General features: G+C 42.1%; 1 protein-coding gene across 2 annotated transcripts in view; it reads left to right on the top strand.

Moving 5' to 3' along the window:
• Positions 1 to 27,191, top strand: part of SIL1 (SIL1 nucleotide exchange factor) — a 245,699-nt gene that overhangs the window by 137,768 nt on the left and 80,740 nt on the right. For both annotated transcript variants that reach the window (XM_011935316.1, XM_011935317.1), the window contains 2 exons: positions 6,784 to 6,892; positions 14,400 to 14,499. In XM_011935316.1, coding sequence (XP_011790706.1) covers positions 6,784 to 6,892; positions 14,400 to 14,499 — 209 coding nt within the window. The remainder of the gene's footprint in view (positions 1 to 6,783; positions 6,893 to 14,399; positions 14,500 to 27,191) is intronic.

Raw genomic sequence — 27,191 nt, 5'->3', positions numbered from 1 at the left:
GTGTACATCTGTTGATGTCCTCTTTTCTTACTTTTGGCACAGATTATTAGAGAAAGTGAACTCAATGTCCCTTAAACATTAATGACTGATGATTACATGGAGGCCCTGAATGTTATTCTAAACCATATTTGTATATGTGGTTAGAATATATGTAATATAGTATTCTAAACTATATATATTAGTTCCCATGCTGCTAAAAAAGACATACCTGAGACTGGGTAATTTATAAAGGAAAGAGGTTTAATGGACTCACAGTTCCACATGGCCAATGAGGCCTTACAATCATGGTGGAAGGTGAATGAGTAGCAAAGTCATGTCTTTACATGGCAGCAGGCAAGAGAGTGTGTGCAGGGGAACTGCCCTTTATAAAATCATCAGATCTCATGAGGCTTATTCACCATCACAAGAACAGCACAGGAAAGACCCACCCCCATGATTTAATTACCTCCTACCAGGTGGCTGGCTCTCACGACATGTGGGAATTAGGGGAGCTACAATTCAAGATGAAATTTGGGTGGAGACACAGCCAAACCTTATTACCATATATATACACAAATGTATGTATGTATATGTGTGTGTGTATATAATTTGCATTGTTTATAAATTACCGAGTCTAAGGTATTTTGTTACACACACACACATATTTCTAGCTCTGCCTACTGAGAGGGCTTAGAAATACCAACACCCTAGTAGTAATGAACACACCTAGCATCCAGATCTTGGTTTCTAAACACTGTTCTCCAATTAAAAAAAAAAAAAAAGAAAGAGAAAACAAAAAACCAGGGCTCCTGAGAAGTGGCTAATTCCAGGACTGGTGAAAGGGAAATACAAGATGAACCTGGAACATCTTATGGAATCAGAAAGTAAGCAAATACTTTTAAAAAGAAAATGATTGTGGGGAGGAAGAATTTTTCAAAGGAATATAAGAGCCAATCTGAAGGCACTTCTGATTGCTAAGGCTGAAACAATTTGAGCAACAAGATAAATAATAATAGTGTTGGACCCATAGAATAAAATATCCATGAGTTCATACTGATATAAATAATTAAAGGCATTACAGTTTTTTCTTGCAGTGAAATAAATCCCAATTAATAAATGTGTAAAGAAGGAGAGAAGTAGCAAATTGCCATTAGATGATTACCACAGTGTTAATTGTTGCAGATGGATTCCCCTAATGGCATGCAATGGTTTTTAGAGTAAAGGGATGGATTTGTATAATCTGAAAGTATTTCCCCCATGATTTTTTTTTTTTTTTTTGGTAATTTGGTGGGGCTTTTTGTAGTATATCCACAGTGTTGTGCAATTACTGCCACTGTCTAACTCCAGACCAACAGTGGTCAATCCTCATTCCTTCCTTCCTGCAGCCCCTGACAGCCATTAATCTACTGTTTCTATGGATTTGTCTATTCTGCACATTTCGTGTAAAAATAATCATATGATACATGCTTTTTTGTCTCTGGCTTTCACTTAGCACAACATTTTCAAGGTTCATCAATGTTGTAGGATGTATCAGTATTTATGGCTCCTTTTAATGGTGAATAATATATGGATATACTACTTTTGTTTATTCATTTGTCAAATGATGGACATTTGGGTTGTCCCCTGATACCCAATATGATGGTATTAGAAGGTGGGGCCTTTAGGGAGGTGATGAGGTCAAAAAAAAAAAAAAGGAGGTGATGAGGTCATCAGAGTTCCACACCCCATGAACAGGATTAGTGAAGAGGCTTGAGGATGCCTCCTGGCCCCTTCTACCATGTGAAAACACTTAGAAGGCACCTTCTGTGAGGAACAGGCTCTTACCAGACACTGAAACTGCTGGTGTGATCTTGGACTTCCCAGTCTCCAGAACGGTGAGCAATAAATTTGTATTGTTTATAAATTACCCAGTCTAAGTTACTTTGTTATAGGATCCCTAACGGACTAGGACACACTCTAAGAAAGCCATTAAAGCAGATGCTTTTGGTTCCCTGCCCAGACTCCCTGGGATCTCCTTTTCCCGTAGAGGGTGTTTCTTCCCCAGCTACTGTGGGGGTTCAAGACTTACTCTTGCCACCTGTTCCTGGACCCCTCTGAGGAGTCAAAGCTTCTTTGCCCAGAGCTTCTGCCTCCACCTGCTCTGGTAGCTTGTGGCCTCTGACTGCCAGGAGGGCGTAGGTGGGGGTACAAAGTCCTCCCTGCCTCCTCATTTCCTGTCAACTGGAGAGCATCCCTTAATAAACCATGTGCACATGAAGCCCTGACTTGTTTCTTCTCCATGAGTGTCTCATCCTTCTTGGACCAGAAGGCTAGCAGTGATGTTCTTCTCATGATGATTGCAGAATACAATACAACCATGCAAGCACATTTCAAACATCTGTTTGTGGCCCATTTGTCAGCATCCCACTGGCCAACGCATGTGATAAGCAAAATCCAAAGTCAAGGTGTGGGAAGGTACACTCTGCAATGGGAGGAACTGTAAGGTCACATGGCAGAGAGTGTGACAAGCAGGGAGGAAGAAAACTAGTGACAATGTTGCAGTCTACCATAGATTACCCCCCAACCAAGAAAACAAGAGTTGTTATCTGGGTCCTGGCCTGTGACTGAAGTCAGTGACAGTCCCAGTGGGAGTCAAAATTCAAGCGTGATGTGGCCTTACTCAATATGGATAGGGCTTCTTGCTTGATATGGACAGAGTTTTCTAGGCTAGGATACTGAGCCTTGGGATCAGCTCTGAAGGAGCCAGAGGCGGGAAAACAGACACTGTAGGCTTTGCAGGCTTGTTTGCCTTCCTGGATCCAGACATCATTTTCTGCCTGTCCCCTTGCTTTCCATCCGGCAAACTCGTTACCTGTATGTATCTTGTTTTCTTTTTGCTCTGATTTGCCCTTCCCTTGTGTTCTGGTACATTTTCTTCTGTCGCAGGGGCTCTTAAAGGATGCAGGTCAGATTATACTATCTTTCTAACTTGGACATTTCCCCAGTGGAGAAGTATTTGAAATACTGCATTTCCTGTTGCTTTTGCCACTGCTGCTGCCATGACGTGTTTAGTATCTTATAAATGAGCACAACCTGTATTTTGAGTTAATGCTATTGTGGTTGCTCTTGCCCCCTGTGGTGGCTTATGTGAAGGGAGTAATTTTGGAATTTTCCTCAGAATAACTTGATTCACATAAGATCCTAGCCTCTTGTTTGGCGAGCTTAGCACATTATAACCTATTATGTCTGAAGCTTATAAACTCACATGCTTTTTTCTTTTCCATTTCTAACTTTGATCAAAAGTTTGAAAATTTAAAATACTATTTTTATTATATTACTAGTATTAGTACCATTATTACTAAAAATAACTATTAACATGACTAATTACTATTATAACTCTACCTGCCCTAGTAAAAATCCTTCTTGGCCTTTCCATATAACTCTAGGTCAGCTAGGAATTCCCTCTTTCATTTAAACATTTTCACTCAACAAATGATTATTATTTTTTTAATTTAGAGACAAGTTCTCATTCTGTTGCCCAGGCTAGAGTGCAGTGGCGTGATCATAGCCCACTGCTGCCTTGAACTCCTGAGCTCAGGCAATCTTCCCGCCTCAGACTCCAAGTGGCTAGGACTAGAGGAGTATGCCATCATGCCTGGCTAATTTTTTTATTTTATTTTATTTTTGTACAGATGGGGTCTCACTATGTTGCCCAACCCCTGGCCTCAAGTGATCCACCTGCCTTGGCCTCCCAAAGTGCTGGAATTACAGGTGTGAGCCACTATACTCAGCTAATTTTAAATTTTTTTCTAGAGATGGGGTCTCATTGTGTTGCCCAGGCTGGTCTCTAACTCATGGGCTCAGGTGATCCCCTCGCCTCAGCCTCCCAAAATGCTGGGACTATAGGCAAGGGCCTCCTCACCTGACCAACAAATGATTATTGAGAGTTCACTATAAGCTAGGTCATGTGATAGACCCTGAGGATAAAATGGTGAGCATTTATATTCACCAGATAAATAAAAAAACTAACGTGTAATTACTGATGGTGGTAAGCGCTATAAAGGATTCGTGGTGCTGTGAAATCTTTTGGAGGCAGGTAAATCTAGTCTGAGAAAATAGAGGATGCCTTTCAGAAGAAGTGACTTTAGCTGGGATTGGAAGGATGAGGAGATGGAGGCTGAGTGTGGGAAGAGGATTCTGGGCAAAGGGAACAGCAGATGGAATGGCCCCCTGGTAGGAGGTAGCATGGTTCTTTCAGAAGGATAGAAAAAGACCAATGCGCCTAGAGCATAGGAATGAGGAGTGGACAAGGCTGGAGAGGCAGGCCAGGGCTAGATACTGCAGGGCCTCATTGACCAGGGCGAGGATTTTCATCTTTATTTTCAGAACAGTAGGAGGCCATGAAACAGTTTGAAGCAGGAGAATGACATAGGTTTGGTATTTTGGAAAAGAAAAATCAGTCACTGTAAAGAACAGTTTGATTGGGAGTTGAATCAGGGAGGCCAGTTAGAAAGCTGTGATAGGGTCTAGGTGAGAGATGGCGATGGTTCAGACAAAAGCAGTGGGGGAAGATGGAAAGAAGAGTATGCATTCAAGACACACATACCGGGAAAAATCAACCAGTTTGGGAGGTAGATTGGGTATCAATGTGGTAGAGTAAAGGGGGATGGCAGGGATGATGTGTTTAGCATACATCCAGGAAGGGACTATTGTCTTGTCAGTTTGGAATCTCTCCAGGTGAGGCAGCCTCTCCCCTTCAAACATTCAGAGATTAGATTAGTACTAAAGAAATTACCTCTTGCCCTATGATCATAAGAATAGGATAGAAGTTGCTAGTTCTTTGTTATTCTTGCCAGTATTCAGCCTCATCTCCTCCCAGAACCGTCTTCCGCAGCTGTTTGATGAATATTTTCCTATCCAAGGAAGATGAACCCAGGCTTCCTGGTGGTACCAAGCCAGCAACCCCCACAGTCCTTCCAGTTAGTTCTGTGGCCTAGTCTTTCCTTAGCTTCTGCGGCCTGTTGGGTTCTGTTTCAGTGCATTTGCACGTGGGGCTTCCTTGCTATGGTATTCCCTTTATTCCTAGTCTGGGACTCACTTTTTGCTTCATTTGACTCCCAACTTTATCAGGAGGGCCACCCCAGAGAAGGATTTTTCCACTGCACTCTGAACATTTTTTGTTTTTGAGACAGAGTCTCACACTGTTGCCCAGGCTGGAGTGCAATGGCGTGATCTTGGCTCATTGCAACCTCCGCCATTCAGGTTCAAGCAGTTCTCCTGCCTCAGCCTCCCGAGTAGCTAAGATTACAGGTTCCTGTCACCACATTTGGCTAATTTTTGTATTTTTAGTAGAGATGGGGTTTCACCATTTGCCAAGGCTGGTCTTGAACTCCTGACCTCAGGTGATCCACCTGCTTTGGCCTCTCAAAGTGTGAGCCACCATGCCTGGCCTGAACATATTTTTTATCCTTGAAAATAATGGTTGGGGTTAGAGGGAAATCATTATGCACATACTTCTATATACTGTATGTAGTTTCCCATTTTTTTAAAGTAAAACATACAGAAACTCCCTACTGAAGTGGGGTGGCAGGAACAGAAACAGCATGGTGTGCAATATCCCTGTCTTCTTGATTGGGGATAGAGTGACTGGTGGAACTCAAGAGTTTTTCTGGGCCTCCCAGAATTGAGAAAACTGTTGACTACTTGCCTATATCATTATCCTTCTGTTCTTGAGTTTACCTGATTATTTGAGAGAACTTGTGCTGTGTGCTTCCTTGGGAGGAATTTTTTCTGAAAGTCATTGATTTGGTTTCTTCAATCAAACTTAACACCAGCAAGGCAGTGCTATCCTCTGGCAGGAGAAAGCAGAGTCAAAGTCCAGGTGTCAGAAGCACCATCTTTGCTTCAAATCTTCCATCTCCTGAAAAGCCTTTTCCCTGAAATTCTCCATCCCTACAGCAGTTTCATGAATGAATGAATGGGTGTAGCATTCCATTTGTAGTATGTGCTACTGCACAGTTACTTTTTAACTATACTTGAGTAGTTTTGTGCAGTGCATAGGAATAGCCCATCGATTCACAACACTTGTTTTTCCTACCTATGGATCAACTCCGTAGATAGGTGGGTGTAGGTTTTCAGTTTCTCTTGGCTCCACTCCCTGCCTCCTTGGCTTGCCCTGTCCTCTTGCCTTCCAGTCTCTTCCTTCTTTCTTTTCGTAACATTAAGTTCCACATATTTTATGTGCCAAGCCCTGGCCTAAGGGCTGGGAAATCAAAAAGGAGGAAATACAGTCCCTTTGCTTAAGAAGGAGAGAGCCTCATAGAAGGAGCCTAATTAAACAGATGCAGGTGGTGAGCTGTAAGCTTGCTGGGATGGCAGGCTGTCTGGGGTTCTGTGGGACCGACTGTCAGGGGAGGGGCAGGAAGAGTGTCATGGAAGAGACAGTAATGTAGCATGTCCTGAGGAATGAGTAGGTATCTACCACTTACCTGCTGCACATAACACAAAGCTTTTATTAGCTCAAGAAAACATAGAATAGCTTAAATATGCAGGTTCTAATTGGGGGACGTTGGTCTCTAGATTCAAGTATGAATCTTCCTGCCCATCTTACCCCATTCCCTTACAGATTTCCTTTATAGATTAGCTAAGTGAGTATGTGCGAGCGGCGTGTGTGTTCACAGGAGAGAGATGGGTGGATTGAGGAGGTAACTGAACACAGCTGAGTTGTGTCTTCATGAACTAGCAAGTCCTGTTGGCTTGTTGGCCATCCCGGCGACTTTCCAAGGACCTTGTACCTCATGAGCCTTTTCTCTTCTTGGCTTTTAGGGCAGGCTGTTCCTGCAGGATCCCACGTACGGCTGAATCTTCAGACTGGGGAAAGAGAGGCAAAACTCCAGTCTGAGGACAAGTTCCGAAATAATTTGAAAGGCAAAAGGTACAGTGTCAACCTTAGGGACTGGGAGGCTAAGTGATGACATTGATTTTGTATTGTAATACTTAAAATGTTGTCCAAATTCATGTGGCTTTTTTTATTTTGAAATTTAATAGCATAGAATTTGTGATAAATCTGTCAGGGTTTTATGAAGGTTTACTTCTACAGTCTTTGGAAAGAGATAGTTTGCAAAGCAAATTGATACTTTAAAAAAGGCTGTAGGGGGAATGCTTAACCTGCTTTAAAAATGAAGCTATTTTTCCCAGTACTTTAAGAGCACCCATTTGAATCCCAACAATTAATGCGCTGATTACAGATGAGTCATCTATTCATTAAAACAGGCCTGTTAGGCCTTCTGCTTTGCAGTAATACTTCCTTGGTGAACAATAAAATTGCATTTTAAAGTCTTTAATTCAGACTAACTTTTCCTCTCGTTAGTCAGTATTAAAACAGGCTTTCTTGTAGTATAAAAGTAGAAGCTACTGCCATTCTCCACTGGCTAGAGGTTGCCTTATTCCTCAATAACCAGGTTAGATTATCCAATTTTAGAGAATTCAGTGTTGCTATTTTTCTTTTTGTTGCCTTAAATTAGCATCCTTTCTTTTGCTTGATATTTCCTGAATGAAGGGGAGGGAGGTTGAGGCATGGAGTTGCAGGGGTTGCTGGAATTGTGCATTTTGAAAGCTCAGTAGAAATACCAGCCATGAAATTTCTAACACAGGGACCAGCAAATTATGGCCTGTGGGCCTTATTGGGACTGCTCCCTCCTTTGGTTCAGTCTGCAAATGAAATTGGTTTTTACATTTCTTAAAGGTTGGAAAAAAATCAAAAGGTAATATTTCATGACTCATGAAAATGTATGAAATTCAGATTTCGGTGTCCATAAATAAAGTTTTACTGGGACACAGACATGCTTATTTGTTTACATATTGTCTGTGGCTGCTTTCTTGCTCCAATGACAGAGTTGATTAATTGGGACAGACACCATATGGATCACATAGCCTAAAATAGTGTCTGGTCATTACAGACAGTTTGCTGACCCTGTGCTAAAACATGTAAGCATTGGGAATTATTAGTTACAGATTGAGTGTGGTTAGTGTTACTCAGTCCTTGGATGATGATGATGATTTTTTTTTTTTTTTTAGAGATAGAGTCTTGCTCTGTTGCCCAGGCTGGAGTAAAGTGGTGTGATCATAGTTCACTGTAACCTTGAACTCCGGGGCTCAAGCACTTTCATTGCCCCAACCTCCTGAGTAGGCTGGGGCTACAGGTGTGTGCCACTATGCCTGGCCATTTTGTAAAAAATTTTTTTGTAGAGACAGGGTCTCACTTTATTGCTCAGGCCAGTCTTAAACTCCTGGACTCAAGTGATCCTCCTGCCCTGGCCTCCCAAAGTGCTTGGATAACAGATGTGGACCACTGTGCCCAGGCTGGATTTTATAATTTAAACTGTATTTTGCAGGTGGGACGTGGTGGCTCACACCTGTAATCCCAGCACTTTGGGAGGCCAAGGCAGGTTGGATCACCTGAGGTCAGGAGTTCAAGACCAGCCTGGCCAACATGGTGAAACACTGTCTCTACTAAAACTACAAAAATTATCTGGGTGTGGTGGCAGGTGCCTGCAATCCCAGCTATTCAGAAGGCTGAGGCAGAAGAATCACTTGAACCTGGGAGGAGAAAGTTGTAATGAGCCAAGGTAGCGCCACAGCACTCTAGCCTGGGCGACAGAGCGAGACTCTGTCTCAAAAAAACTAAAACAAAAACCCAGTATTTTGCAGTTAGATGTAATCAGAAGGAGATCCTAGAGACCCGCTTCTTACCCTAGTCTTTTCTTTGACATGCCTGTCAGAAAGTCACTCAGCTGGTTCATATGTACTTTTGTCAGGTGGCACTCACCCCACAAAACAGCCTGTTCAGATTTACACAGTTTTCACTGTTGGAAAATTCTACTTCATACTGAGATAGAGGCATTTGTTCTCCTTTCAGTCATGCCAAACTGAGAAGGATCTTTCATATTCCTTCATCCCTCCAGATAGGCCTATACTTGGAGTGACCCAGGTCAGACAATTACTCCTTTCTTACAACCATGTAAGAAATAATCAGCTGTCATTATCATGGCCCCTGCCAAATTTCTTTCGTCCACAATACACACATATTTCAGTGTCTCAAAGTACTTTTAGGAAGTCTTTTCTCACATGTAATCCAAGTCTTATTTTCTGAAGAAAATAATCTATTCTTAGCTTATGAATATTGAGTTAGGGGCTGGGCGCAGTGGCTCATACCTGTAATACCAACAGTTTGGGAGGCTGTGGATCATTGGAGCCTAGGATTTGAAGACCAGCCTGGGTAACAGGGTGTGTGTCTCTGCAAAACATATAAAAATTAGCCGGAGGTGGTGGCACACACCTGTAGTCCCAGCTACTCGCGGGGCTGAGTTGGGAGGATCACTTGAGCCTGTGAGGCAGAGGTTGCAGTGAGTCAAGATCGTACCACTGCACTCCAGCCTGGGTGGCAGAGTCAGACCCTGTCTCAAAACAAACAAACAAACAAAACCACCAAAAACAAAAATTAGCTGGGGGTGTGGGTGTGTGAGTGTGTGGTGTGTATTATACTTGTAGTCCCAGCTACTCAGGAGGCTGAGATGGGGACAGTCCATTGATCCAAAATTCATGGCAGTCTCTCTACTATGTTGTGTGGCTAGCCACATTGCTACCTAGAGCTGCAATGCTTGCTGGCTCTACAGTCTGGGACAGAAGACCCTGGCTCTGGCTTGTCTCAGAGAGTTCCTTTAGTACTGCCTTATTTCATTGCATACAGTTGGCTCTTAGCAACAGGTTTTCACTTGCTATTTATGCTTTAGGCTTTGCCATCTCTACTGGTTTTAGTCCATATCCCTGTCAACATCTCCGTAGTACATCTCTCTTTTTGCCCTGGAGTAACCAGCTTCTTTGACTCTTCCTCCTGGGTTTGGAGGACTGAGGGTAAAACCACATTCAAGTTGTACCATCTTGGGTTGAACATTTACCAAGGTCCAGTATGGTATAGTGGTTAAGAGGTTGGGCTAAGGACAGGGCCATTTACTTCCTCCATTGATTTATTTCACAGAAACCTATTGAGTGCCCATGTGCCAGGCATTGGGATACAGCAGTAAACAAAACAGCCTCCATAAGGCTGGCGGACAGAAAACCAGGTACATAAGCACATAAGTAAGATATTATCTGGTCATTACTGATAGTTCGCTGACCCTGTTCTAAAACATGTAAGTACTGGGAATTAATCATGGATTAATTAACTGGCCCCAAAGGGAGGAAGGAAAGGAACCAATGTGGCTGATCTCAGGAACCTGTCAAAGACTAGATTGGTAACCTCACTGAGATCCCTGGAGCTGATCCAAGTCACAGCCATGCATCTTGACTAGAGAGAATACATCCATTGGGGAGCAAGGCTTTACCACTAGCACTTATTTCAGTTCAGGGAACAGAGGCAAGAACAAGGATGATATGGACAAAAAGAATAATTACCTCTTTATGCAAAGGGTTAAGTTTATAGGTTTAGGAGGTAGGACATTTCAGACAGATGGAACAACAGGAAGTCCCAGGCTTTATCAAGGAAAAGGCTTTGTCAAGTAGGAGAAGCAAGAAAATAATCAAGGTGACTAGAGGAGAAGAGAGAAGGAAGGAAACCGATAGGAGATGAGATTGGAGAGGTATGTGGGGGCCAGAATATGTAGCTTTTGAGGAACATGTTGTGTGTTCTTCATTCACCTTTAATTGTAATGGAAAACCATTGGAAGATTTTTTTCCCCCCTAAGATGGTGTCTTGCTCTGCTACCCAGGCTGGAGTGCAGTGGCACCATTTCAGCTCACTGCAACCTCCGCCTCCTGGGTTCAAGCAATTCTCCTGCCTCAGCCTCCCAAGTAGCTGGTATTACAGGTGCCCGCCACCACACCCGGCTAATTTTTGTATTTTTAGTAGAGACGGGGTTTCACCATGTTGGCCAGGCTGATCTTGAACTTCTGACCTCGTGATCTGCCCACCTCGGCCTCCCAAAGTGCCGGGATTACCGGTGTGAGCCACCGCGCCCAGCTGCCATTGGAAGATTTTAGATAGGAGGGTGATTTAGGTACGATGTGTCTGGAGATGAGATTGAAAGTGGACAAAAGAAGACAGAATTAGGATGTCATTTCAGTAGATCAGGTAAGACATAATGGCCTCAAGCAATCCTCCCACCTCAGGCTTCTGAATGGCTGGGGCCACAGGCACACACCACCATGCCTGGCCAATTTTCAAGTTTTTTGTAGAGACAGAGTCTAGGGTATCATAACAGAGACTGAATGAATTTGGAGATTTAATTTGGAGGTAGACTCAAGAGGACTTGCTTATGATTTCAACATAGAGGTTGAAGGAAGATACAGGAAGGGGCACGGATTGAGGGTAAAGCCTCATTTTGGAGTTTGAGCAACTGGGTGGTTGTTGATACTGTTTATTGAAATAGAAAAGTTGGGAGAGGGACAGACTTATAAGGAGAAGAATCAAGAGCCATGTTTTAGATTCAATAAGTTTGAAGTACTTGTTAAACATTTGAGATACAGATCTATCAGGTAGTTGTGCAAGACTCTGATTGGTGCTCGGGAGAGGTTGGGCTGGAGATGTTAATGTTGAGATCACTGGCAGATAGGTTTTTAAAGTAACTAGGGGAGGATGTCAAGGTGGAGAAGATTGACAGGGCTGAACTCCAAGGCATTCTGGGCTATGTGGCTCAGGTAGGAGATGAGGAACCAGCAAGAGTTGGAGAAGGAGCGAGGAAGTGAAAGAGCCATGAGAGTGAGGTCACAAGCCAGGAAAGGAGAGCGTTTTTTTGTTTTTTTTTTTTTCCCCGACAGGGTTTCGCTTTGTCGCCCAGGCTGGAGTGCAGTGGCATAATCCTGGATCACTACAACCTGGGCTCAAGCAATCCTCCCACCTCAGGCTTCTGAGTAGCTGGGGCCACAGGCACACACCACCATGCCTGGCTAATTTTCAAGTTTTTTGTAGAGACAGAGTCTTACTATGTTGCCCTGACTGGTCTTGAACTCCTGGGCTCAAGCAATCCTCCCTCCTCGGCCTCCCAAAGTGCTGGGATTACAGGCATGAGCCACCACACCTGACTGAGAGTTTTTTAAGAAGGGAGGGTGAACTGTGCAAATGCAGCTTAGTGGTTGAGGAACATGAAGTGAGTGAAGAAGGGTCCATCGGATTGGTCATCAGTTATTGGCAGTTTTGATTAGCAGTGTAAGTGCAGTTGTGAGGACAGAATCCAGATTACAGTAAATGGCAGTATAAATAGGAGTAAAAAAGGTGGGGATAGTGAGTGAAAACAATGTGTTCATAAAGTATTACTCTGAATGAGAGCAGGGAAATGGCAGGATAACCAGAAGAGACTGTGGGGTAAAAGGAGAGTTGGTGCGCTGATGGGAATAATCCAGCTGAAGGGAGAAATTGACGATGCAGGCAGGAGGGAGAGGTATAATTATGGGAGTTAAAGCTTTTGTAAAGGCAAGTGCGATCTGGAACTAAGTTTAATAGGATCAGGGACACTCATCCATTGTAATAGGAAGGAAAGTAGAAAACATAGATTTAGGTGCAGGTTAGCTTGTAGGACTGATCATGGGAAAATGAAGTTTTGGTCTGTTTTTCATAGTGAAGAATGAAGTGAGACCACCAGATGACTGTTTCTTGTGTGTGCGTGAACTTGAGTGCACATGTGCGTGCTTGTGTGTATGTAGTTGGGACTGAGAGTGGGTGATGGGAGATGGCTTAGGAGAGTGAGACTGATGACGTAAACAGAGATACACGGCATAATGGGATTAGTCCTGACCGAGTCTTACAGGAGGGAGGAGATAATGTATTCAAGCTATGGTTCCTGAATATGTAGCTCCCTCTTGGGTATGTGGGGCGGAGCAGTGGTATCCTCATGCACTGGCAGTGGATGATGCTCTGTAGGGAGAGGGATTCAGGATTCTCTCCCTACGTTGTAGGATTGTGGTAACTATTTGAATGAAATATTACTTTAAAGGCATTAACACACTGCCTAACACATGGCTAAATGCTCAATAAATGACTTACTAGCTATTATTAATTAGTTTAGGAGGACTGAGGTTTAGAGAAGATGAGTGTTTTTCTCAGAGCCCTAAAATGTCTCTAGGAAGAATGAAAGCCCTTAGTACATGAGAGCTGAGGCCTGCTGGAATCTCAGACTATGAGACTGATGTGCTCTTCCTGCCTGGAGTAGAGCAGACCACTAGCCCCTTCCTCCTCACCTCTGAAATCCTGTGGGCATTCCAGGATATAGGAACCCTGAACCCAACACCAGGCAGACAGTCTTGTTAAGCACAGTCCACACTCCACTCTTCCCTTCGTCCACATCATTCTTGTGCTTACCTCTGTTCATTGAACTAAAATGAATGCTAGTGGTAAAACCTTGCTCCCACATGATGGTTGTCTTCTCTTTGGTTAAGACACGTAGCTGTGGCTTGGATCAGCTCCAGGGAATTTTGTGAGGAGACCATTCTGGTCTTTGGCAGGTTCCTGAGATTATAGCCACGTCGATTCCTTTCCCTCCTCCCCTTGGAGACTGGCCGTGGAAGGGGCTGACCTTGATTCTGCTCCTTAGTATCTCAAATCCATTGCTTGGTCAGATTGAGACATACCTCCTGCCTCTCCTCTGTGCTCAGAGGTTGGTCTTATGGTGTGAATCTATCCAACTTGTTTTTGTAAAGACAGGCTGCCTTGTCTAATCAGATCAGGCACACACTGTGGGACTCAGGGCCCTGTTGTCCCCTTTCATGGAAAAATATATTAATAAATAAGGGTGCACGTTACTTCCTGTGTCTGAGTCCACTTCCCTCTGAGAGGTCCTGCCCTGGCAGCATGCTGAGGGAGGAGCATTGCACAGGTATTCCAGGCTTATTTCTGCCTTGAGAAGCTGGCTGAGAGCATCTGTTCGTGGTTGGCTTCTGTCTGCCCCATGCCATTTCTTCCTCTCTCATGGAATGATCCCATTTTCAGCTGTGTCTTTCCTCTTCTAGCTTCAAGGTAAGGTCACTCTGTTAGACCTCTGGCTGACTGAAGGCAAAGGTATGATAGTACACTCAGAGTTAGAGCTGGCCTGGCTTTGCTTACCTTAGGGTGCCATTCACCCAGGGACATTTTCTTTCTTGGGAAATACGATGCTCACCTCTTATTTATTTTTAGAGACAGGGTCTGACTCTGTTGCCCAGCTGTAGGAGTACGGTGACACAATCATAGTTTACCGCAGCCTCGAACCCCTGGGCTCAAGTGATCCTCCTGCTTCCCACATAGCTGGGACCACAGGCACGTACCATCACATCCCAGCTAATATGTTTAAAGTTTTTGTAGAGATGGGATCTTGCTATCCTTCCATCTTGGCCACCCAGAGTACTGGGATTACAAGTACGAGCCACCAAGCCTAGCCATGCCTCCCTCTTTACTCTCAGTTTTCTTTGGACAGGCTGGATATCAACACCAACACCTACACATCTCAGGACCTCAAGAGCGCACTGGCAAAATTCAAGGAGGGGGCAGAGATGGAGAGTTCAAAGAAAGACAAGGTATGTGATTTTTTTTCCTGTGAGTATAAGCCTGCAGCATGGCCTTGTTGTTTTTGCAGAGAATGGAATCATTTTTATGGGAACTCTTGCAATAAACATGGGATAACAATGTTGTAAAATAATTTAAAGAACCATTAATGACAAATAAGAAACCCTTTTAAACTATTAAAAAAAAGTGCTGGGAGCATTTCTGTCATGGTTTAGGTTAGAATTCTGTTTGCCATCCCTTGTCTTCAAACAGCTCCCTATGCTTGGAGAAATTGAGGCACCGAGCAGGGGTAGCCATTCTCTCCATTATCACAGGGTGAGTGGAGTGAGTAGACTTTACGGCCCAGATCTCTGCCTCACTTACACTTGAATTAGACACAGGCTTGTTCCAAAAGAAAGAGGAGCTGGCCCAGGAAGCAAGAAGCCCGAATCCTTGTCCTTGTCCTTTGAACATGTAGCAAATGTGTTTCTTCTGGGCCTCAGGTTCCTTAAATTTAAAACTTAGGGCTGGAACAAGAGGATGACTGAGGTTTCCTCCAGCTCTAAATTTCTCTACAAGCTAAGGGAATGAGAGGAGGAAAAGGTGAAGAATTACAGCCCCTGGCCATGCCCCTAATGCGTGGGAGGGCTCACAGGTACAGGTCTATACCAGGAAGAAATCTCACTCTTAGATGGATCATGAGCTCTTGGAGTCATTTCTCTGTATTTCTGTTTGAGTCCTGTCAGTTTTTGAAAGAACCTTCTCTGATGGCTGCCTTAGAGACCTAAGTTCTCGTTCTCCCTCCCTCTTCTCCTTACAGTCCCCATTTGCCTTTTTTTTTTTGAGACGGAGTTTCGCTGTGTGACCCAGTTGGCCTTGTTTGTGTGGTGGTACGATCTTGGCTCACTGCAAGGTCCACCTCCCGGGTTGAAGCGATTCTCCTGCCTCAGCCTCCTGAGTAGCTGGGATTACAGGTGCCTGCCACTACACTGAGCTAATTTTTATGTTTTTAGCAGAGATGGGGGTTTCACCATGTTGGCCAGGTTGGTCTTGAACTCCTGACCTCAAATGATCTGCCCACCTTGGACTCCCAAAGTGCTAGGATTACAGGCATGAACTACCGCGGCTGGCACTCGTTTGCCTTTATTTACCTCTTCATTTCTTCCCCTGAATCCAGGTAATATCTAAAGAGAGACAGCATTAGGCTTTTGACAGCTTGTGTATTACTGGAAGAAGCCATAGGTTGTTTTGATTCTTTAGAACTAAATATTTCTGGGAAAATGAACCTTTTGGGGGATAGGAAGCTGGTGTTTACCTGTTTAAGATGTGTGAAATGCAGGCCCAGTCTCCACGTCTTTACTCATCTTACCAAAATCACTTCTCCTACATGGAGAGTGTATGTAGTGTGGGAGGGCACATGGCTCAGTGGCAGCAGCAGTGGGTGAAGGAAGGCAATGCTCGCAATTGCATCCTACCACAGATGTATTAGCCGAGGGGCTGAGGAGAAGCACATCTTCTGCCTGGTACAGGTGAGGCCAGGAGAGGAGTGCCTGGGTGCCTAGAACAGGGCCTGGCCAGGGCTTTGGCTCCTTCCCACTCACTGTCGGCTCCATGTGGGACTGATGGGAACATTAAAAAACTCCTATTCAGCGTATTCTCTGCGGATGGAGGACCCACTTAACCTTGTTCTCTTCTCTTTGCTTTCCCTGGGAGTGTGTTTGGATTGTCTTTTCTCAGGTGATGGCATTTCTCCCCACCTCAGTAATTCAATTAGTGTAGAAAAGTATGAATATTTATAAAAGTATTTAAAAATGTATAACCAAGAGATTACTTAAAAGTTTTTTTTTTTTTGGGACGGAGTCTCGCTCTGTCGCCCGGGCTGGAGTGCAGTGGCCGGATCTCAGCTCACTGTAAGCTCCGCCTCCCGGGTTTACGCCATTCTCCTGCCTCAGCCTCCAGAGTAGCTGGGACTACAGGCGCCCGCCACCTTGCCCGGCTAGTTTTTTGTATTTTTTAGTAGAGACGGGGTTTCGTCGTGTTAGCCAGGATGGTCTCGATCTCCTGACCTCGTGATCCGCCCGTCTCGGCCTCCCAAAGTGCTGGGATTACAGGCTTGAGCCACCGCGCCCGGCCTACTTAAAAGTTTTAGTTGCAGATTTTTGTAATTAAAAATACTCCTCTCGGCCGGGTGCAGCACTTTGGGAGGGCAAGGCAGGTGGATCATTTGAGGTCAGGAGTTTGAGACCAGCCTGGCCAACATGGTGAAACCCTGTCTCTACTGAAAATGCAAAAATTAGCCCGGCGTGGTGGCATGCATCGTAATCCCAGATACTCCAGAGGCTGAGGTGGGAGAATCACTTGAAACTGGGAGGTGGAGTTTGCAGTGAACCCAGATTGTGCCATTGCACTCCAGCTTGGTTGACAAGAGAGAAACTCCGTCACAAAAAAAAAAAAATGAAAAGAAAAAAGAAAAAATACTCCTCTCCCCTTCAAGGGGATCCCAATATCAGCACCCAAATGTAAGACCCCAGCTCCAGCTCGTTTGCACCAGCTGCCCACCTCTGAGGTCTGGCTATCATACTCTTTCCTTACTTATGTGGAACTTAGGTTGTTAGCACCATCATTGAGGTGCTAAGTCCTGGCGTCCTTCTGCTTTCATTTGGAGCCTATCTGGACTGACTCAGTTCACTGCCAATGTGCTCTTCGAGCTGGCGCCGGGATTGGCAAATAAATGGATTTGAAATTGGTTGGGGAGTTTCTTACATATATCAAGCTCTTGGCTACAGATAGCATCCTATTTTTGTTTATTAATCTTTAAACCTAGCCTATCTGGTGTCTTGCAAGTACAGAATGGTGCTTTTGTGATTTATATAGACAATACTGTCAGATATTCGGCCATATCCTGTTAATTAAATGAGTGGGTTTTTGGGAATTGGATGTTTTTGGGGAGGAGAACATCAATTACAGTGTATCCACTGGTAGCTTAGTAGGTTTAAGTGAATCAGTCTTTCCCGGAGTTCCTTGGTTCTTGGAAAAGCTGTCTCTCCCAGCAGATTTGGGTTGTTATGGTTGAATCTCATCTACTTATCCCTCTATTTCCATACAAATTGCTTAATGCTTTTATGTTTTATTATGTCTGCTATTGTTCACCTGTATTCTACAAATTATTATATTTTAAGATATGGCCTTCTTAAGCTTTTGATTCTTGGCAAGATGTAATAGACTCATTTCTCCCTATTCCACCAGCTAAGGGTAACTAAAAACCCTGGACATAATACTAAAAGCAAATGTAGGAAGACTCTAAAACACAGTCAGACTGGCTGGGGACCTTGGAGCTTGGGAAATGACATGGCAGTGAGTTCCTTGGATTTTCTTTTTGTCCTCTATATATTTTAGACTGAGTGTTGGCAAATCCCACATCCTGAAAATGTCAACTGGTGCAGATTTTAAAAAGTTATAAGAAAAGCCTGCTATTTCTAGACAAAGAATTGAGCAAAGGGCATCCTAACAGAACAGAAACCTTATTTACAATACCTGTCCTACTCCTGTCAAAGATCATGAAAATCTCCCCACCCCACTTAGTGCCAGTGCAGTGGACACTGAGGTGGGGAGTCTGGACTTCTGCCTCCTATTTGGTGGTAGTAGCAAACTGTACTCTGATTCCTCCACCAGGATTGCTGGGGCCAAGTGGAGAGCCTGAACTCGTGTCTGTTCCTGACAGTAAAACAGTGGTAGAAGGCAGTGTTCTGCTTCCTCCATCAAGATGGTGTCAGTGGGAGTTGAGCAGAGAGCTTGACTTTTCACTCTCTGCCCAGTGGATACTCTCTGCTTCCCCTGCTGGTGTATTACCAACAGAAACCAAGCATGGATCCTGATTTTCCATCCCCCATCTGACAGTAGCAGGCTGCTTATCCTGCTGGAGTGGTGTCAGCAGAGGCTAAGCAGGGAACTTGAATATCTGTCCTCTGCCTGGCAGCACCAACATGGTTTTTTACTTCTCCCTGATGACACGGTGTCCGCTGGGGTGAATGAAAAGTCTGTACTTCCACCCCCAACTTGGAGGCAGTGAGACAGTGTGAGGCAGCATTCTGTTTCCCTCTCTGGGGCAGAGCCAGTGGAATAAGTGAGAAGTATGAACTTCTACCCTCGGGCCAGCAGCAGTGAAGCAGTGCTCGATTCTCCCACCAAAGTGGTGTCAGTAGAAGCCCAGGGAGGAACCTAGACTTCCACTCCCAGTGGCCAGCATCCAGTGGTGGCAGGTGAAGCTGTTTCCCTTCCCAACTAGAGAGTAAGGGTAGGATTTGGGAGAGAGGGGAGCTAGAGAAAGGGATTTTGCATATGAAGTCCTAGACACACCCATTCAGTGACCCATACAAGAAACTGACGAGAATTAATACTACAAGAAGTTTAAGAACTGAACTGTAGTGTGGAATGCTGCCCAGGTTTTTAGATATGGCCTCTGGGTAGCACACCAAGGAAGCAGACCAGAGTAGCACTACAATGCTCTGAAAACTAAATTGTCATTGATGCCACAACCCACACAAGTAAGCCTGAACCAGTATACTAAACCTAAATAGGATGTCTAGCTACTGAAAAAGATTAAGTAGGATCTGGAATTTCATAACTTAATACCCCAAATGTCTAGGATATAATTAAAAATTGCTTCTCATACCAAGAACCAGGAAAATCACAACTTGAGTTAGACAATCAACAGATGCTCTTATGGATTGAATGTTTGTGTCTCCCCCAGATTCATAAGTTGAAGCCCTAACCCTGCAATGTAATGTTTGGAGGTAGGACCTTTGGAAGGTAATTAGATTTCGGTGAGGTCATGAGGGTTGGGCTTAAGAGGGATTAATGTCCTTAGAAGAATAAGAGAGACCAGCACTCTCTCTCTCTACCATGTGAAAACACAGCTAGAAGGTGATTAAAAGAGGACCCTCACCGGGAACCACATTGACTCATACCTTGATCTTGGACTTCCCCAGCATCCAGAATTGTGAGAAATAAATGTATGTTATTTAAGCTACCCAGTATATGATATTTTGTTATAGCAGCCTGAGCAGACTGAGACAGATGCTAATACTGAAATGACTCAGAAGCTGAAATTATCTAACACGAATTTTAAAATAACTATTATAAAATTGCTTCAGCAAGCAATTATGAGCACCCTTGAAACAAAGTCTCAGTAAGGAAACAGAAGGTAAGGAAAAGAACCAAATGGAATTATAGAACTGAACAATATAATAACTAAAATTTTAAAAGTCACTAGATAGGCTCAGTAGCAGAACAGAGATGACAGAGAAAAGAATCGGTAAACTTAAAGACAGATAAATAAAAATCACAGTCTGAACAACGGAGAGAAGATAGGTAGGAGAAAAAAAATAAAAGAGCTTTAGAGACCTGTGGGACTGTAACAAAAGATCTAACATTTGTGTCATTGGAATTCCAGATGGACAGTAGAAAGAATATGGGTCTAGAAAATAATCAAGAAACAATGACTAACAAATTCCCAAATATGGTGAAAGGCATAAACTCACAGATTCATTAAGTGAATCCAGTGAATCCAAGAGAACTCCAGACAGGATAAACTCAAAGAAATCAGCACCAAGATACGTCACAGTTAAACTTCGGAAAACTAAAGACAGAAAAATCTTCAAAGCAACTAGAAAAAATAACACTACTATAGGGGAACAATGATTGAGTGATAGTGAATTTTTTATCTGAAACCATAGAGGCCAGAAGTATGTGGAACATTTTTCAATTGCTGGGGGAAAAAAATGAACTGTCCACACAGAATTTTATAGCCGTGAATATCTTTCAGGAGTGAAAGGGAAGTCAAGACACTTTTAGAGAGAGGAATATTAAGAAAATTTCTCACCAGCAGACCTACTCTGAAAGAATGACTAAAGGATATTCTCCAAATAGAATGAAAAAAGAATAATAGAAAGAAACTTGAAATGTCAGGAATAAAGAAAGAACAATGTAATGAATAAAAAATAGGGAAAATGCAGCCTATCTTTTTCTTCTTAAGTTTTTATTATTTATTTTCTAATTTTTAACTTTTAAGTTCAGGGGTACATGTTCAGGTTTGTTATATAGATAAACTTGTGTCATGGGGGTTTGTTGTATAGATTATTTCATCACCCAGGTATTAAGCCCAAGTACCCAATAGTTATTTTCCTGATCCCCTCCCTCTTCCCATCCTCCACCCAATAGGCCCCAGTGTGTGTCATTCCCCTCTATGTATCCATGCATTATCATCATTTAACTCCCACTTATAAGTGAGAACATGTGGTATTTGGTATCTGCATTAGTTTGGTAAGAATAATGGCCTCCAGCTCCATCCATGTTTCTCGAAAGGGCAGATGTCATTCTTTTTTTTTTTTTTTTATGACTGCGTAGTATTCCGGGTGTATATGAACCACGTTTTCTTTATCCAGTCTGTCTTTGATGGGCGTTAGGTTGATTCCATGTCTTTGCTATTTTGACAAATCTGACAAAAACAAGCAATGGGGAGAGGATTCCCTATTCAATAAACCTTGCTAGGATAACTGACTAGCCATACACAGAATATTGAAACTGGACCACTTCCTTATACCTTATACCATATACGAAAATGAACTCAAGATAGATTAAAGAGTTAAACCTAAAACTATAAAAACCCTGGAAGACAACTTAGGCAATACCATTCAGGACATAGGCATGGGCAAAGGTTTCGTGATGAAGATGCCAAAACCAATTGCAACAAAAGCAAAAATTAACAAGTGGGATCTAATTAAACTAAAGAGCTTCTGCACAGCAACAGAAACTATCAATAAACAACCTACAGAATGGAAGAAAATTTTTGCAAACTATGCATTCAACAAAGGTCTGATATCCAGCATCTGTGAGAAACATAAACAGATTTACAAGAAAAAAACAACCCAATTAAAAACTGGGCAAACTGCTGAAGTTCGACCCCAGCAAGATCAAAGTTGTATACCTGGCTGGGCGTGGTGGCTCAGGCCTGTAATCCCAGCACTTTGGGAGGCCAAGGCAGGTAGATCACGAGGTCAGGAGATTGAGACCATGGTGAAACCCCGTCTCTACTAAAAATACAAAAAATTAGCCGGGCGTGGTGGCGGGCGCCTGTAGTCCCAGCTACTCAGGAGGCTGAGGCAGGAGAATGGCGTGAACCCGGGAGGCGGAGCTTGCAGTGAGCCGAGATCACGCCACTGCACTCCAGCCTCGGCGACTGAGCAAGACTCTGTCTCAAAAAAAAAAGTTGTATACCTGAGGTGCACGGAGGGTGAAGTGGGTGCCATGTCTGTGCTGGCACTGGTATCATTGCTGGTATCTGGCACTGGCCCCCAAGATTGGCCCTCTGGGTCTGTCTCCAAAAAAGGTTGGTGATGATATCACCAAGGCAGCCGGTGGCTGGAGGGGTCTGAGGATTACAGTGAAACTGACCATTCAGAACAGACAGGCCCAGATTGAGGTAGTACCTTCTGCCTCTGCCCTGATCATCAAAGCCCTCAAGGAACTGCCAAGAGACAGAAACAGAAAAACGTTAAACACAGTGGAAATACCACTTTTGATGCGATTGTCAAGATTACTTGACAGATGTGGCACCAATCTTTAGCCAGAGAACTCTCTAGAACCATTAAAGGGATCCTGGGGACTGCTCAGTTTGTGGGCTGCAGTGTTGATGGCTGTCACCCTCATGACATCATAGATGACATCAACAGTGGTGCAGTGGAATGCCCAGCTATTTAAACACAAAGGAAAATATTTCAATAAAGGATAATTTGACAACTAAAAGAAATGTGGGCAAAGGACATAAACAGACACTTTTCAAAAGAAGACATACATGTAGACAACAATGGTATGAAAAAAAAGCTCAACATCACTGATCATTAGAGAAATGCAAATCAAAACCACAATGAGATACCATCTCATACCAACTATAATGACTGTTGTTAAAAAGTCAAAAAATAATTCCACCATTATGGAAAACCGTGTGGCAATTCCTCAGAGACCTAAAGACAGAAATACCATTCGACCCAGCAATCCCATTACTGGGTATATACCCAAAGGAATAGAAATTGTTCTGTTATAAAGACACACGCATGCATATGTTTTTGAGTTTTTAAAATTGTTTGATAGTTGAAGCAAAAATTATGACATGATCTGTTTCTGAATGTATAGTGAGGAATTTTGAAGACAATTAGGAGGAGGAAAGGATTAAACATAATTGGAGGTAAGGTTTCTGCATTTCGCTCAAAGTGATAAAACATTGATACCAGTTATGATTATGATGTTACTTATGTATATTATAATACTTAGAACAATCATTATTAAAAACTATATAAACAGTTATTCTCAAAAGCATAGGTAATCCAAAATGGAATTCTATAATATAAAATGTACCTTGGTTTGTCACAGGAAGGTGAGAAACGGGAAACAGAGAAACAAAAACTGGAGGAAACAAAAAAAGTTAGTAAAATGGTGGATTTAAGCTCTAACATATAAAAATATTACATTAAAACATAAATGTATAATAATTGTAAAATGTTTCATAACTGGTCTAAATATACCAATTAAACAGATTTTCATAATGAATTTTTAAATGAATTTTAAAAATATGCTTTCTACAAGAAATTCAAATATAATGGTAAAGACAGTAGGTTGAAAGTAAAAGAATAGAAAGTATATCATACAGATATTAATTAAAAAGCAGGAGTTACTGTATTAATATCAAAGTTGACTTTAGAGTTGGGGACTTCAACATCCCTTTCTCAGAATTGCTAGAACTACTACATAACAGATCAGTAAAGATATTAAAGAGCTGAATAACACCTTCAACCAGAAAAATTTAATTGACATTTATGGAACATTCCATTCTACAACAGCAGAATATACATTCTTTTCAAGTGTCCATGAAACACTTCTCAAAATAGAGTATGTCCTGAGTAATCAAATCTCAACAATTTTAAAAGAACTGAAATTAGGCAGAGTATGTTCTCCCATTATAATGGAATCAAACTAAAAACCAGTCGTAGATAGGAAGAAAATCTCCAAACAGTCAAGTCAAAGAGGAAATCTCAGGGGAGGTTAAAAAAAAAAAGATACAGGCCAGGCACGGTGGCTCAAGCCTGTAATCCCAGCACTTTGGGAGGCCAAGACGGGCGGATCACGAGGTCAGGAGATTGAGACCATCCTGGCTAACACGGTGAAACCCCGTCTCTACTAGAAAATACAAAAAACTAGCCGGGTGAGGTGGCAGGCGCCTGTAGTCCCAGCTACTTGGGAGGCTGAGGCAGGAGAATGGCGTGAACCCGGGAGGCGGAGCTTGCAGTGAGCTGAGATCCGGCCACTGCACTCCAGCCTGGGTGACAGAGCAAGACTCCGTCTCAAAAAAAAAAAAGATACATTGAACTGATTAAAAATGAAAATGCAATTTGTCAAAATTTGCAGGATCCAACTAAAACTGGAAGGTAAATTTGCTTATATTAGAGAAGAAGTAAGGTCTCATACCTATAATGGAAAGTCCTACTTCAAGAAACTAGGAAAAGATGATTAAAACAAGCTCAGAGCAAGCAGAAGGAAGGAAATAAAGAGCAGAAATCAATGAAATTGAAAACATAAAAAATTAGAGAAAAATCAGTGAAACCAGAAGGTGATAAACTTCTATCAAGACTGGCAAACATGGCTGGGCACGGTGGCTCACACCTATAATCCCAGCACTTTGGGAGGCTAAGGCGGGCAGATCACCTGAGGTCAGGAGTTCGAGACCAGCCTGGCCAACATGGTGAAACCCCTTCTCTACTAAAAGTACAAAAAAGAGCCAGGCATGGTGGCACACGCTTGTAGTCCCAGCTACTTGGGAGACTGAGGCAGGAGAATCACTTGAGCCCAGGAAGTGGAGGCTGCAGTGAGCCAGGATTGCACCACTGCACTCCAGCCTGAGCCACAGAGCGAGACTTCGTCTGAAAAGCAAAAAACAAAACAAAATAAAAACAAAAACAAGAAACCCACGAGACTGACAAACAAATAAAGCACTAAGATAAAAATTACCCATATCAAGAATGAAACCAGGAATATCATTACAGATCCTGTAGACATTAAAAGGAAAATACAGTAAGAGAATACTGTGAACAACTGTATGCATATAAATTTGATAACTTGCATGAAATAGTCCAGCTCTTTTATAAGTGTATATTGTCCAAATTTACCCAATATGAAATAATATGAGTAGTCCTATAACCATTAAAAAAAAAAAAAAAACTGAATTTGCAGTGAAAAACCTTCTATAAAAGAAGTCCCCAGGTTGAGATAGTTTCACTGGAGGTATTAACCAAACATTTAAAAATAATTAGCATCAGTTCTACACAATTTCTTCCAGAAAATGTAAGAGGGAGGAATACTTCCCAACTTACTTTATGAGGCCAGTATCACACTAATACCTGAGCCAGACACAGTACAAAATAAACTACACAGCAACATTCCTCATTAACATGGAAGCAAAAATCCTCACCAAAATTTAGCCAATCAAATCCAGCAACATAAATCCAGCATTATAAGAATTATGCATTATAACCACATGGAGTTTATTACCAGAATGCAAGATTGGTTCAGTGTGCAAAAAAGAATCAATATAACCCACCATATCAGTAGGCTAAAGAAGAAAATCACATCATCATATGCCACTTAATACACGAAGAGCATTTGACTATATTCAGTACCCATTCATGATAACTCAAACCTAGGAATAGAAACCTTACTTGATAACGAGCATTTACAAAAAGTCTGCATGTAATATTATACTTAACAGTGAAAGACTGAATGCTTTGCCACTGAGGTCAGAAACAAGGCAAGGGTGTTCACTCTTAACACTCATTCAACACAGTCATAGCCAATGCAGTAAGGCAGGGAAAGGAAAAAATAAAACTGTCTCATTTTCCAGATGACATGATTGTCTAATGTATAACTCCCAAAGAGCCTCCAAAGAAAAGCCTTCTAGAATTAATAAGTGAGTTCAGCAATGTCACAAGATACACAGACAACAAGGCCGGGCGCAGTGGCTCATGCCTGTAATCCCAGCACTTTGGGAGACCGAGGTGGGCGGATCACTAGGTCAGGAGATCGAGATCATCCTGGCTAACACGGTGAAACCCTGTCTCTACTAAAAATACAAAAAATTTGCCAGGCATGGTGGCGGGCACCTGTAGTCCCAGCTACTTGGGAGCGTGAGGCAGGAGAATGGCGTGAACCCGGGAGGCAGAGGTTGCAGTGAGCCGAGATTGCGCCACTGCACTCCAGCCTAGGCGACAGAGCGAGAGTCCGCTTCAAAAAAAAAAAAAAAAGATATACAGACAACACAAATCAATTGTATTTCTACATACTAACAAAGAATATTTGGCAATTGAAATTAAAAGCGTATATACCATTTACAGTTGCTTCCCTAAAAATGAAATATTTAGGAATAAATCTAACAAGACAGATATAAGATCTATATGCTCAAAAGTATAAAAGTTGAGTGAAAGATGATGATGGAGTTAAATCAAAGAAGACTTAATTAAATGGAGTGACATACTGTGTCTATGGATTGAAACACTCAACATAGTAAAAATGTTAACACTCTCTAAATTTATAAGTTTAGTGCAATTCCTATCAAAATTTCAACAAGTTTTTTTGTAGATAAGCTTGTTCTAAAGTTTGTATGGAAAGTTGAAGGAACTAGAATAACTGAAATTTTAAAAAGAAGAATAAGTGGAAGAAAACACATTGCCTGATTTTAAGGCTTACTCTATAGCTATAGTAATCAAGGCAATGTGGTATTGGTGGAGAGAAAGAATTATAGATCAATGGAACAGAGTCGAGAACCCAGAAACAGACCCACACTAATATACCTGATTGATTTTTGACAGGTACAAAAGTAATTCAATGGAAGACAAACAGTCTTTTCAACAAATAGTGGGCATCCATAAGCAAAAAATGAGCTGTCACCTAAACCTTGTACCTTTAAAAAAATTAATGCAAAATAGATCATAGATTTAAATGTAAAGTGTGAAACTAAGAAGAAAAAAAACTTTTAGAATGAAACATAGAAAATCTTTGGAAACTAGGACCAGGTAAAGAGTTCTTATGACATGGCACCAAATGCAAGATTTATAAAAGAAAAAATTGATAAATTGGACTTCATTAAAATTAAAATGTTTTGTTTTGTGAAATACCCTGTTAAGATGATTGGAAGATAAACTACTGGAAGGAAATATTTGCATATCATATACCAGCAGTCCTCATTTTATGTTATATGGAATTGTAAAAATGTGCACACTGAAACTATGCAAAACAATCTTAACATAATCAAGGGAAAAATTATGATTGTTCCATGATCCTTAAACTGTTTTGCCAGACGTTAAAACAACTACATTGCTATTGGTTTTAAGTATATATAGAAATGGAAAAGCAATACTAATATTTATTTAGTACACTGTAATTTAAAACATTTAGAATTATGCTGGGCGCAATGGCTCACACCTGCATTCCTAGCACTTTGGGAGGATCACTTGGTTCTAGGAGTTTGAGACTAGCCTGGGCAGCATAGCCCAGAAATGGTCTATGTTTTCTACAAATAAAAAAAGTATTTTTCTACAAAAAAAAAATTTTCTTTCTTTCTTTCTTTCTTTCTTTCTTTCTTTCTTTCTTTCTTTCTTTCTTTCTTCTTTCTCTCTTTCTT

The sequence above is a fragment of the Colobus angolensis genome, unplaced genomic scaffold (genome assembly GCF_000951035.1).
Source record: "Colobus angolensis palliatus isolate OR3802 unplaced genomic scaffold, Cang.pa_1.0 Scaffold142, whole genome shotgun sequence".
Lineage (NCBI taxonomy): Eukaryota > Metazoa > Chordata > Mammalia > Primates > Cercopithecidae > Colobus > Colobus angolensis.
The sequence above is the reverse complement of the archived record's forward strand: the minus strand, read 5'-3'. Positions and strand labels throughout refer to the sequence as shown.